Below are 14,346 nucleotides of genomic sequence, written 5' to 3'. Positions count from 1 at the left end.
GTATTATGGAAAAAGAATACTGTCCAAGTGTCCATGCAGAAGGTGATGCACATCGTAGGAGTTCATTAAAAGATTATGGAGCAAGCAGACAGCATCTTTTCCTCACAAGGACTCAATCTTGCTTATTCACTCTCTCAGCCCATCTAAGATCATGTCTTTAACAGCCCAGAGACAGGAGTTGGGACTCGGGAGGGGTCTCATGACAAAGAAGACAATAGCTGTGACATGGCCCAACAATCTCTGGTAGAGTAAGATGGTGTAGTAGATGACATGATTGAGTCTGATTTAATCTTTTACAGTTCTTTGACAATCAGCTTGATCAGGCCTTCAGGGCAAGGGGTTAACTACTCACACCCTGGCTAGAAGGCAACCAGTCAGGGCAGTAAAGAGTTACCATAGGACAGTATAACAAACAGCAGTAGTAAATGAAATAATACCTATATTAACAATTTCATATTTGCTATTACACCTGCACAGTGGGTATATATGGATAATAGCCTACTATGTAGTCAATCAGCAGTAGATATAATGAGCAACATGTATCAACAGTAAATTATTTACAGCTGTTAACCTCAGCCTTCTAGCCAGGGTGTGAGTTTATACAAGCAGGCATCATACGTTTGTGTACATCCCAGTAGTATATGTGCAAAAGTGCAGAGTAAAGCTGGAGTCACTAATTAATACAAGAACAGAACAGAACATATGGCAGTGTGGGCAATGTACTGTTGAGGCTTCCTCATCCTCCTATCCACAACCCCCTATTGCCTATACCTTCTACAGTCCGTTGTGTAATCCCCCCCCCCCCCCCCCCCCCCACATACACACACGTACCCTTCCCCCTACAGACACCTCCACGGCACGGGATGTGATAGGTATCGAAAGAGAAAGAAGGAAGAACAGCCTGCTTTGATCCCTTCCTGTGTAGAGGGCCATGTTAGAGACATAGCTTAACTTGTGGTTATATAATAAATAGAAAATTTAGCAAATCAGCAAACGTGTTGCAGTCTTTGCAGTAGGTGTCAGGGTGTTAGGGTATTAGGACAAAATGACACTCGCTTATTTAGAACAGAGATGCAAGTACTAGAAATAGGCTTACTTGACAGATTTCACATTCACTTCCTATACTGCATGTGCGGGTACGGTGGGTGTGATTCTCACAACATGTTTCACTTCATGAATTTCTTTGTGAGGTGATGGTGCTGTGCATTGTCACTTTAGTCTGATGAAGACCAGTAGGCCTAGTAGTCAGAAGTTATCAGAAGTAATCAGTTTGTGTTTTTTTTTAAATCTGGTCTGTAATCATGATCTATGGATCCTGTGAGATGAGAAAACACCAAAACTCTGGGGAAGAAGTTAGTGATATTGATGGGACATGACTGCATAAACTATAGGCTACAACTCAAGTGGTTGCCAGTCTGCATAATCTCAAACAGACTGTTTTCGGGGTGTTGCTTGTCTTCCATGATTCTTTTAGCCCTCCTCGGCCGTCTGCCGTCGTATAAATCCAACAATAGCGTCAGTCTCTATGGCCTTAGTTCTCAAAGTGGGGTCCGGGGACCCCCAGGGGTCCTTGAGGGGGTTCCAGGGGGTCCCCAGCAAAATGAGTTAATACTGTAGCTTTGAAATCAGTTTAACCACTTTAATCCTTCTTTAAACTACAAGCTTGTAGATCTGCTATTTTCAAAGAATCTTGATTAAAAAAAAAACATTTTGAATATTTTTGAAACATTTTAACAACGCAAATCTTGAATGGAGGTCCCTGGAACAAAATATTTTCAGATGGGGTCAGCGGCCAAATACATAATAATTTGTGGGTTCTTGATGTGAAAACGTTTGAGAAACACTGCCCTATGGTACACTGAGCCGAACGCACCACCTTCCTAAGGACTCACAGATCCAGAGAGTGGCTATTTCCATACGAAATAGGGATGCTCCCTGCCATTAAAATCTGTCACTGTTTGTAGCAGAGTAGAAGGACTTCAAGATGACACCTTGAATTTCCTTAGCTGTCTGAGATGATGTTGGTGCTGCCTCGCCTTCTTTGCTACAGACTATGTGCATCTTCAGGTCAGGTCCTCAGTGATGTGCACACCAAGGTACTTGAAGCTGCTCACTCCCTCCACTGGTGTCCCATCGATCGGGAGTGGCACCTATAGGACCTCTGCCTTTTCCAGCATAAGTTCACAATCATTTCCTTAGTTTTCCCTATGCTCAGGGAGAGGTAGTTTTCTTGGCACCACTGCGACAGATTTTCCACCTCCTGCAGGTAGGCAATCTCCTCGTCATTCGATATCAGGCCCTCCACCACTGAGTCATCTGAAAACTTAACAATGGTGTTGGAGCTGCTTTTGGCCGAGCCTCTCTAAACACTTGACTGTAATCATACAGGTCAGCAGGGGAGTCGTTCTTGGGTACAGAGACAATGCTGGACCCCTTGAAGCAGGAGGGGACCACGGACTGAGCAAGTGAGAGATTCAATATGATTGTGAACTCAGGTGCCAGGAAGTCAGCACAGGTCTTTATGAACCCGCCCTGAGATCTCATCCGGACTGGTTGCTTTCCTGAAGTTCAATCTTTTGTTTTTGAATGCTTTTTAATTCCAGCTAATCCCCAGAAACAAGTCCCGCTTTGTATGCAACCATGGTTTCTGATTCGGAAAAACATTGACTGTCTTTTGGGGAACAATTTGCCACCAATGTTTCCTACCAGTGTTGCTAGGAAACTAGTCAGTGTGTCAGAGAGCTCATGATGTAATACTTTCAGAGGTTGCCCCTCATTTCTGTGGGAAATCCAGATTGTTGTAGGCTATCTACATGGGTTACTACTAATGTAAACTGTTGACATAAAGACTGTAGCTTCTAATTATCTCAGGTTTTATTGGCATTCAACCAAACAGCCGAGGTTTGAAATCAGCAGTTCACTCATGACATCAGTATTGGGTGGCAGCTATAGAGCTACAAAACCGTTATGATGTGGTTATGCCAGGCAGCAAAAACAGGAAGGAAGGCTAACTTGTGGTTTAAGAATCTACAAACCAACTCTTCTGTGCCCAAAGAAACCCTGCACGTCGTTCTTATAAGTGGAATAAAGTCATATTTTCATTAATAGACCAGAAAAGAGCAATATCAATACCAAAACAATGTACAGCAATATAATCTTGACAAAAACAAAGACATTTGTTTGCACAGTACATGTGCTGGTAACAGTGCTTGGTACATGCGGGTATGCAAGTGTGGTTAGAAATAAGAATTAAATGTGGGGTGGGGCCATTAGACCTTGAACAGGACCGCAAACCCCTGCTGTTGTCACAAAGGACCTTCCCTTCACACTGTAGGAGCATCAGGCATATACTATCCCACCAAGGTAAGGGGTGAAATGATATATCCAAATACACCCAATTTACTGTTTAATTGAACTTGTGAGAGCATCGTTTTGAGTAGCAGATGTAAAAAAAAAAGTATTACAAATATATTATTATTACATTATTATTACAAATAGTAGATATTTATAGTACTACTTGTAGAGGCAGACTGTTATGCATATAAGGTGCATGAACATGTAAAATATAGCATCATGCTCAGATTTTTCTTTTTTAAAGATCTTTCTTTTTTCTTTCTTTCTTTCTTTTACCCACCTCTTTAACTGCCACAGTAAGGCAAGGCAACTTTATGTATACAGCACCTTTCATAGACCATGGCAACTTAAAGTGCTCTACAGCAGTGGTTCTCAAACCTTTCATGTCAAGGACCCCTAAATTAAAATGTATTTGACCACGGGCCCCCATCTGTAAATATGCCAGGGACAAGATTTGTGTTGTTGAAATGTTTAAAACATGTTTAATCTTCTTTGGAAAATAGCAGATCTACAAGTGGTTAATGTATATGATATTTATTAATTTTGTTTGAGAACCAATGCTCTCTACAGAATAAAAACAAATAAAATCAAAGTGCAGCAATGCACTATAAAAAGACATACTAATAAAATAGTGCTGTGCCTGGTGCCAACTTAAGCTTAAACTAGGCTTAGGCATCCTACTTTTTGAACACAAGAGATAGATAAGAGACAGCACACCCACTCTATCCCTTTAAAAAAATAGAATACATTAACAATTGTGAAATATGGATTATGCAAATTCAGACCCTACAAGGAAGTGGCATTTGTTCTTCAGCTAGAAACTATATACAGCAGTTACGAGGTATCATTCTGACAGGGTGTAGCCAAGGAGATATAGATGCAGGTCTTAAATTGAACATTTTGTTTCCTTTTTTTGTTTATGTGGTGGAGGCAAAGCAGTCACACACTTGTAGCCTTAATGCAAAAACATTGTGGTTATTTATTTACCACAAGCCAACATTTCGACCTGACAGTGAAGTAGAAATGTCCGTTTGAAATGTTGGCTTGTAATTACCAGTGTACGTTCCTTTTTTGTTTGTGGAAATACGAAAGTGGCCATGGGGCAAGGTAATATCAGTAGTTGATTACAAATCACTGCTTCAAGAAAATCAATATTTGGAGATATTTCACCACCACCTGACGGCATGGCTTTTCAAATGTTAAAGAAAAACATTTTTGAGATATTCTCAAAATATATTTGAGACTACAGGAATACTACATCAAATTACTTTAGATGGAGACTTTCCCCAGTGAATGCCCTCATATTTTCTGTGGTGATAAAAATGTGAAAGGGTATCCGACACCTCTAATCTAAGCATCTTTCTTGCCAGGAGTTGCATATTGCTATGTGCAGTGTGCTTCTGGACTGGAATACTATATACGTGAGCACCAATGCCTACCTCTACAACTACATCCTTACCCATCCTCATCATGATCATCTTCATTTTCTCCTCATATCTGCTCCACCGCAACTTGCAGGACCAAAACCTTCACATGAGGCATCGTCCAGATGCCCTTCAAAAGAATCTCACTATTCTTCTGTGGCACTGGCCATTTGGGCGCTCCTACAGCCTCAGAGGAGACATATGTAGGGAGATGTATAACATCAGCAACTGTTTCCTGAGTGACAACTCCTCCGTGATCTCCACAGCTGATGTGGTGGTCTTCCACCATTTTGAGCTGAGAACAGGGCGCTCCTCCCTGCCTCTCCATTCCCGTCGCACAGCCTCCCAGCATTGGGTGTGGCTGTCATTGGAACCACCCATCAATAATGGAAACCTCACCCCTTACAATGGCCTCTTCAACTTGACCATGAGCTACCGCCGCGATGCCGACATATTCATACCTTACGGAAAAACGATTCCAAGAAGTGGCTACACCCCCGCTGTGGCCCCTCAAAGTCATCAGTCTTGCCTTGTGAGCTGGGTGGTCAGCATGTACAAATCCAAACAGGTGCGGACTGGTGTTTATCAAAGTCTAAAGAAACACGTCCCCATAGAGGTGTATGGACACTGGAACAAGAGAGCCCTGTCAGACAAAAACCTGCTGCCTACAATTGCACAGTGTCCTTTCTACCTGGCATTTGAGAACTCTTTAACCACAGACTATATCAGCGAGAAGTTATGGAGAAACGCCTTCCAAGCTGGAGTGGTGCCAGTGGTTCTTGGCCCCAACAGGTCTACCTATGAGGCCCTGGCACCTCCCGGATCCTTCATCCATGTGAACGATTTTAACAGCACCGCAGAGCTGGCTGCTTATATCAAGAATCTCTCTTCGGATAGGAAGGCCTATGAGGTGTATTTCAACTGGCACCGTACTCACAGCATCAAGACTTATACCGACTGGAGAGAAAGACTGTGCCAAATCTGTGTAAACTACAATAGATTACCAACTCACAAGGTGTACTATGACCTGGACAACTGGGCTAATAGCTAGGAAACAATTGGTCTTTTGATATGTATTGTGAGGACCACTGGAACATATTGACTGTATGACTATTTGCAAAGCTGAATTTGATATATAAATCTGAGATAGCAACCCTGCCCACAATGCATGTGTGGCAAGGTATTGTAATCCCTCCTGTCTAATACCCTGCTCACATGCATGTGTGGCAGGATATTGTAATTACTGAACAAAATAACTTGATGGAAGGAAATGTGGTGGGAATGGTGCCCTGAAGAGATGGTTAACGTTTGAGTCAGAAGCTTCGAGGTCGGGGCGCCGATGGCCTAGCGGTAAGATGTATACCACATATAGGACCTATCGCAGCCTGAGGAGTTGCGGGTTTGATTCCCGAGGCCTGACGACCTTTGCTGCGTGTCACCCTTCCACTGTACTATCCATTAAAGGCAGAAAATCCCAAAAGAAATCTTTAAAAATAAATCGTCAAATATATGTAACTGCTAGTTGTTTATATAAATGTTTTTATTTCTTCTTTCTTTCTTATGTTCTAAAATACATTCTAATAGATTTTTTATATCAACTAAATCGATTAGTGTGATTAACCACTTACCAATGTATTATACTTCATTGTACAATGGTGGTGTACAAAAATAGAGAAAATACAAGCTTACAATGCTCATGCTCACAATAATTGCGATGCATTGTGAGCTTGTAGATCGGCTGTTTTCACTATTTATTTGTATTTTTAATAATTAATAATCGCCCATTATTAGTAACCAAGGCAAACGTTTGAAATATTTGTGATACTGATTTGAAGTCATAATGCCCAGTCATCTTCAATGCATTACTGTGTGTGCACACGTCAGTATACGTTCGCCCAGAGGAATACAGGTCAAGGAGGCACCTAAACATGGGAACCTCAATTGGCCATTTTTTCAGACCTAGATTTTCAACTTCAACTTCTTGTTAATGCGAAAAATGACTGGCTACACACACGTTTTGTAGCAATTTGTAGAAATATCATTAAAAATGTTTATATGTATTTGGCCCCCATTTATCAAATAAATATATATATATTATTTTAATAAAAGGTGCCCACTGTACCAGTTCCATCCAGGGTATTGCATCCTGACAAGTGACTGGCATGTTTGATGGACTGATTCACAGCGCCCAAGTCAAGTCTAGAACAAACAGGAGCACAGCGATGAACAGGGCAATATTATTTTGGAACTCTTTAAATATATCGTATCAAATCAAGTATGCTGTCTCTCCAACCTTGGTGTATTGGTGAAAGTGAAGTGCTTATACAGAGGTGTTACTAAATATAATGCTCACTCATGCAGTCAATACCAGTGCATAATTGCTTTATTTCGCATTTTTTTCCCTTGTTACCCGTAACCATGTATTCTTATTTTGTTCACACATTAACAGTGTGTATTTGCTTCATTGTATTTTATTTTTGTATTAGGTTTTCTCGGTTTCATTTACATTCAAGTATTTTGAACAAAGGGAATGACTTCCGGCCGCAGGATGATGGCGGCAGACTGAAAAGTGGCGTCCTCGCCTAAACCCTAAATCAAACTAATACTATGAAATAACAAATGTAAGAACCTAGAAAATAGAAACTCAAGCTGACGGGGAATGAACCTCAGATCTGGATTAACAACAACGACTTTTGACCGAAAAAAACAACAGCACCGTAAGATGTCCGACAAACAAAAGAAAGCAGCCTGTCTTAAGACAACAGAAGACAGCGAAATGAAACAACTATTACTGGATATAAAAAACTCCATCACGGCAGAGATTCAAGAATTCAGGTCGGAATTCAAAACTCACCGTGAAGAGACGGAGCGAGACATGAAGAAAATAATAGACCAAACAACGGAACTCCGCCTCATTACAGAGAAAACACAATCCAGGATGGACGATATAGAACACAGAGTGGGTGAGATACAAGACTCAACTATATCCCAAGAGCAAACCATCAAACAACTAAAGCAGAAAATGAATGAGATGGAGATAGAGATGGATTATTTAGAAAGTAAATCCAGACAAAACAGTGTGCGTATCTTTAATGTCACCGAAAAGAGTGAACGAGATGATATGGTGGGATTCCTGACAAAGTTATTCAATGAAGTACTGGAATTACCAGGAGAATTCAACATAATTCGAGCACACCGCATCTATAAGGAGAGCACAAAAGCCAGACCAATTATCGCCGCTTTCATGAACTTTGATACAAAGAAGAAAGTGATTCAAACGGCGTGGGGAAAGAAACAAGTGCTGTTTAATGGAAATAGAATATACTTCGACCACGACCTGACCACCAAAGTCAGGCAGAAGAGAGCCTTGTATAAGCCGATCAGAGACAAACTACAGAGGGACAATATACGTTCTTTTATCATCGCACCAGCCAAGCTGAAAGTGTTCAACACAGACGGATCAGCGACGATCTACAGCAGCCCAGAGGAGGCGTCGGAGGCTTTGGAATTACGCGGATCAACTACAAGTCCAAGTGCAAAAGACGACCCCCCTGGAACACATGAGGAACCAGGAGACTCTACTAGGCCCCCACCGCCTGAATGGATCACTGTGAATTAACCACTACTGCGAGGATAACGGTCACTGACATAAAAGACGAACAAACGGTTAAATGAAGTGCGCCGCAGTTTGGGAATGAAATGGAGACACGTGAGTGACATTCCCCAGAAATGACATTGCTTCAATCATAAGCGTATATTCTTTAAACTCAGTTGTATGACGAGCAGTCAGAGCCTCTATTCTCTGTTCTGCTTCTCCCCACTGACCCTCTCCCTCTCTCTCTCTCTCTCTCTCTCTCTCTCTCTCTCCTTTTTTCTTTCTCTCTGTCTTTCTCTCTCTCTCTCTCTCTCTTTCGCCCGCGCTCCCGTCCCCTAGCGCGCACTTGCGCGTCGGGGAAACGGAGCGGGGGTGGGTGGGGGTGGGTGGGAGGGAGGATGTGTTGGGGGGGGGAGGGGGGGGGGGGGGGGGTTGGAGTAGTGGACGTGCCCCCACTCATGTCTATGTTGTGTGTGTGTGTGTGTGTGCGTGACGTCTGTGTGTGTGTGTGTGTGTGTGTGTGTGTGTGTGTGTGTGTGTGTGGGGCCATGATGTAGATATGAATGAGTGCACAGTATGGGTAGTAATGTTTGGATGTGTATAAGCTCTGTGTATGTATGCATGCAGGAGGTTATGTATAGGTTTAGACACTAAGCTATTTTATGGTGTGTGCATGGCCATATGTGCAAGTGAGGGAAGCGGATCTAAATAACCATGTAGAGGTAAACAGACAAGTGGAAAGCCATACATGGCGAAGTACATCACCCTCTAAGTAGGACCCTGGTCGCCCCTTAATACATTGAGTACTTTCATTGTTTACTTATCTTAAATGTTTTTTGTTTTTGTTTTTTCCTGCCCTTTCGTTTTCTCTATCTCTTTGTTTGTACAATAATTGAAGGTTTTGAAAAGATAAGTTCATGAACTATGTTCTTAAATAAATAAACTGACATAAGTTAAAATAGGAAGAGAGTAATTGGTGATTTAGCCACAATGTCAGAATTGAACTTTAAACAGAGAAGGTAATGTTTAAAAGACAGATATAATTTTGGGTCCCAAAGATGACCATGAACATGAACGGATATTGAATCTCTTTTTGTTTTTACTTTATAAGATATTTTGTTATATGCTCTGCATGGTTAAAGTACATTTGAAAATACACCACGAGATACTGTAAAAAAAAAAAAAAAAAAAAATTTGAAAAAAAATTGAAAAAAAAAAAAAAAAAAAAAAAAACAGTAAGGACAGGACACATTAATATTATTATGACTGTTAATACTATTGATTATTATTAGTTTATTTGTATCAACATGATTAGACATGACCCTCTTTTTGTTGTGAATACCTTTTAAGGGGAGAACTCCCCTACTAAATGTCTTTTTCTTTTTTTTGTTTAAGATTCTTTTAAATCTATTTTTTTTAAAGAAATAGCATCTGGAAGAGTGAGTTTCAGTTCTTAGTTAATTAATGGGGCGACTGATCATGTTTATGATTTTGTTTATTAATTTATGCTTGCTTTGTCCTTCAACACCAGCACTATTATTATTATTATTATTATTATTATTATTATTATTATTATTGTTATTGTTATTGTTATTGTTATTGTTATTATTATTATTATTATTATTATTATTATTATTATCACCATTAAAATTACTATTAAGTTATCTTTGTTCGTTTAGGTCCACACAGCTTATTGAGACGGTAATGGAACATAAGGTTGAAACTATTAGAAATCTAGGCAGAAATTTAATGGGGGTAAAAGGGAGAAGGACACATATTGTAAGAAATAACTAATAGAAAGATTAAGTGTTCATCCTCGTTGATAGAACACATACTTAACCATGCAATGATGAACGCATGGACAGGTAAAGCAAGCTACTCAAGTAAAGGAGTAGAAAACCAGGAAGTCATTTTAAGGTTTTCTTTTTTTTCACACACAGTAAGATTAGGTTTTTTTTACCCCCCTCTATGTTGCCAATACCCATGTTGTCCTATATAATCGTGCAGTAGAATATCTCATTATAATTTGAATATCATTTCCCTAAATGTCAACGGCCTCAATAATTATGTCAAGAGAAAGAAAATCCTCCAACAACTGAAGAGAGAAAAGGGAGACATATTGTTTTTGCAAGAAACTCACTTAACACAAGCAGAACATAAAAAGCTAAGTAAAATAACAAATGCACAAATATTCTCATCCTCCTATAACTCCAAAAGAAGAGGAGTTGCCATAATCATAAATTCCCATATTCCCTTTGAAAAAATAAAATGTATACAGGATAAAGAAGGAAGATTTGTTATGGTAGTAGGAAAAATAGAAAAAACGGAAGTATCCTTGATTAACGTCTATTATCCACCAGATGAAGGTTCTGACTTTATGACTCAGTTGATCGAGGTAATAATAACACAGGGGAAGGGAATAATTATGATTGGTGGCGACTTTAACTTAACGCTTCATAACGCGGATTCAACAGCGGGAACACATAGGACAGGAAAAACAGCTAAAATTCTAAGAAGAATATGTGCTGAGACAGGATTAGTAGATGTATGGAGAACATTACATCCAACAACTAAAGACTATACATATTACTCTGGTAGATATTCCTCCTACAGCAGATTAGATTATTTCTTTATGTTTAAAAAAGATATTTCACTAGTTAAACAATGCGTTATCGGAACAAGGACATTATCAGATCATGCAACCGTGACCTTAAAAGTGGCCCTAAATTTAAAAAAGGGGAAAAATCTATGGAGAATGAACAACTCACTCCTGCAGGACGTGATATTTAAAGAAAAAAATAAAAAATGTTTTCAAGAATATTTTGAATTAAATAACACAGGGGAAGTAAATGAGATTATGGTATGGGAAGGAGCAAAAGCGGTCCTAAGGGGAGAAATAATAGCCTATTCATCAGTAAAGAAGAGAAACCAGGAACAACTTAAAAATGAACTTCAAAGACAAATAAAATTATTTGAAGATAAGCACAAACTTAACCCCAACATAGAGAATACTATACAACTAAAGAGGAAATGCTCAGAGTTAGATAGATTACTAACGGAGGAAATAGAGAGAACACTTATATTCACAAAACAAAGAAACTATGATGGAGGACCAAATTCAATTAAAATCTTGGCATATAAGCTGAAGAAACAAACTAGTAGATCATATATTACTAAATTAAAAGATGAGACTAACACATTTGTAACTGAGAAAGAGGAGATAGCAGAAACATTTGCAAAATTTTATGAAAACCTATACAGGGACGAATTAGGAGAAAGAGACGCAACAAAAATGGAAACTTATTTAAGAAAACTCAAACTCAAACAAGTTACGCCCCACCAGAATGGATCTTTAATAAAACCAATAACAACAGAGGAAATAACAAGACAAATAAATAAACTTAAAAAAGGTAAGACCCCAGGCGACGATGGTTACACAAATGAATTTTATCAAGAGTTTCGAGAATTAGTGATACCAATCTTACATAAAGTTTATAATTTTGCATTAGAGTCGAACAACTGGGCGCCAACCTGGAACTCATCGGTAATAACAGTTATTCCTAAAGAAGGTAAGGACCCGACCGAATGCGCATCCTATAGACCAATAGCACTATTAAACACTGATCAAAAAATATTATCCTCAATAATAGCTGAGAGACTAAAAGAAATAATGGAAACCATAATAAATAGAGACCAATGTGGATTTGTGCCAAACAGGTACTTAGCGGACAACATAAGACGCACGTTAAATATAATGGAATATTCACAAAAGGACAAAAAAGATCTACTTCTACTAACGATTGACGCAGAAAAAGCGTTCGATAGGGTCCTTTGGCCTTATATCTTCAACACAGCAAAAGCTTTTGGTTTCCATCCAAAATTTATTGCATGGTTAAAATTAATGTATAAAGAGCCTGTAGCACAAGTGAAGGTCAATGGTACCCTATCAAGACGTTTAAAAATACACAAAGGGACTAGACAGGGAGACCCACTCTCGGGTTCAATTTTCGCAATGTGTATGGAAAGCTTAGCCGAAGCGGTGAGACAGCAAAATCGCATTGAAGGAGTAAAAATAGGAAACGAGGAGCACAAATTAGCAATGTACGCTGATGACGTCATTATGTATATAACATCACCAGAAACATCACTACCGGCATTAAAGGAAACGATAAAAGAATATAGTGAATTTTCAGGATATAAAATAAATGAAACGAAATGTGAATCGATAACAATTGGCAATGAATTAACACAGACAGCGAAAAACAATTTTAAACTAAAATGGAATCAGGAGCAAATAAAATACTTAGGTATTTTCATCCATAAAAACCTGGACAAAATGTACGAGGCTAACTATCAACCGTTAGAAGATAAGATTAAGCGTCAATTGAGCACGTGGAAAACGATACCAGAATCCATCTTCAGTAGAATAGACACAATCAAAATGATGATTCTCCCACAATTTCTCTTCCTCTTTCAGGCACTACCAATCAAAATCCCTATAACATCTTTTAAACGATGGAATGGCTTAATTTCAAATTTCATATGGAACTATAAAAGAAAACGAATAAAATTCAGTAAACTAACTAAAGCAAAGGACTGTGGAGGCTTAGACGTACCTAATTTACAGAATTATTTTAATGCAACACAAATAAACACAATAATGACATGGTCAGATAATAGAGCAGAAGCAAAGTGGGTGGAGATAGAGAAAGAAACGATACCAATATCGATAAAAACATTACCCTACATTGATAAAAAGGACTTTCCACAAATCAAAAGACTAAACATATGGGTATATAACACATTAAAAACATGGGGAAATGTAAGCAAACGTCTGAAAATAAATAACGACCTAGTATATTTTCGAGAAATGGTATGGGACCCCCAATTTGAACCAAATAAAACAGACAATATATTGCAAGAATGGGCTTCAAAAGGATTAAAAACATACTTACAAGTGCTGACAAACAATATAATAAACTCATTTCAATTATTAATATCCAAATACAGGATACCACAAAGGAATTTTTATAAATACTTGCAAGTAAGGACATATTTTTCCAAGTTTTTAAGAACGCAAAGTACTAAAGAAATGCATCCTTTAATTGCTTTTCTGATCAAAAACCACCAGAAAGTACCTAAAAACACCTTGTCAAAAATATATAAAATCCTCCAGAACAATACAAACACAAATGATAGTATACAATTAAAATGGAATGCTGAAATAGGAGATCAAATGAATGACATGGAGTGGAAACAAGTATGCAGAGAAATTCATAAAACAACTAATTCCAAATACTGGAGAGAATTCGCTTGGAAACTATACACTAGATTCTTTATTACACCAAACGTCCTCTCCAAAATAAATAAATCTGCTACATCGGCATGTTGGAGAGAATGTGGCGAGATAAGGGCAAACCACTCGCACATTTTCTTCTTTTGCCCCATCCTAAATTCTTTCTGGAAATCAATTATAGAAGATATAACTAAGATTTTTAATTTGAAAAGAACACTCAACCCTGTAAACATTATTTTGGGGAAATTACCGTTAGAATTAACGCAAGAAATGGACAAATACATATATAGAATCCTCCGAACCGCAGCCCTTAAACAGGTAACAAGGAACTGGCTGACGCCTGCAAGTCCAAGGCCTAAAAAATGGAAAGAAACAGTACAGGAAATATATGAAATGGAGAGAATAACCTTTCGAATTAGGAACAATGAACCTGAGTTTAATAGAAGATGGAGTAAATGGACAAATTATTGGGCCAGGTGACTAAGTTGGGAAAATGAGTGAGACCCAGCACCGACCCCACATCGGAAGTTCGGGCTGTGATCTGTTACTTAGATTATATACGGGGAAAAAAAAAAAAAAAAAAAAAAAATGTATTGGCAACATAGAGGACACTCCCCCCCCCCCCCCCTATTTTATTTTTAGGTTTAATTTGTTAAGTTAGTATTATTAAATACCAC

General features: G+C 38.7%; 1 protein-coding gene across 1 annotated transcript; it reads left to right on the top strand.

Annotated features, from left to right (window-relative positions):
- The first annotated feature begins 3,321 nt into the window (after window positions 1-3,321).
- Window positions 3,322-7,267, top strand: LOC311043384 (alpha-(1,3)-fucosyltransferase 7-like). The gene is made up of 2 exons (XM_084054611.1): window positions 3,322-3,363; window positions 4,725-7,267. Exon 2 carries the CDS (start codon window positions 4,786-4,788, stop codon window positions 5,827-5,829), a length of 1,044 nt encoding a protein of 347 aa, XP_083910737.1. The 5' UTR covers window positions 3,322-3,363; window positions 4,725-4,785; the 3' UTR covers window positions 5,830-7,267.
- Window positions 7,268-14,346: the final 7,079 nt, after the last annotated feature.

This window comes from Gymnoscopelus microlampas, assembly GCF_963454915.1.
Source record: "Gymnoscopelus microlampas genome assembly, chromosome: 4".
NCBI classification, from domain to species: Eukaryota; Metazoa; Chordata; class Actinopteri; order Myctophiformes; family Myctophidae; genus Gymnoscopelus; species Gymnoscopelus microlampas.
The sequence above is the reverse complement of the archived record's forward strand: the minus strand, read 5'-3'. Positions and strand labels throughout refer to the sequence as shown.

What these genes read in the sequence shown, in the direction of transcription:
- LOC311043384 (XM_084054611.1), top strand. Translation starts at nt 4,786, where the DNA reads ATGCCTACCTCTACAACTACATCCTTACCCATCCTCATCATGATCATC.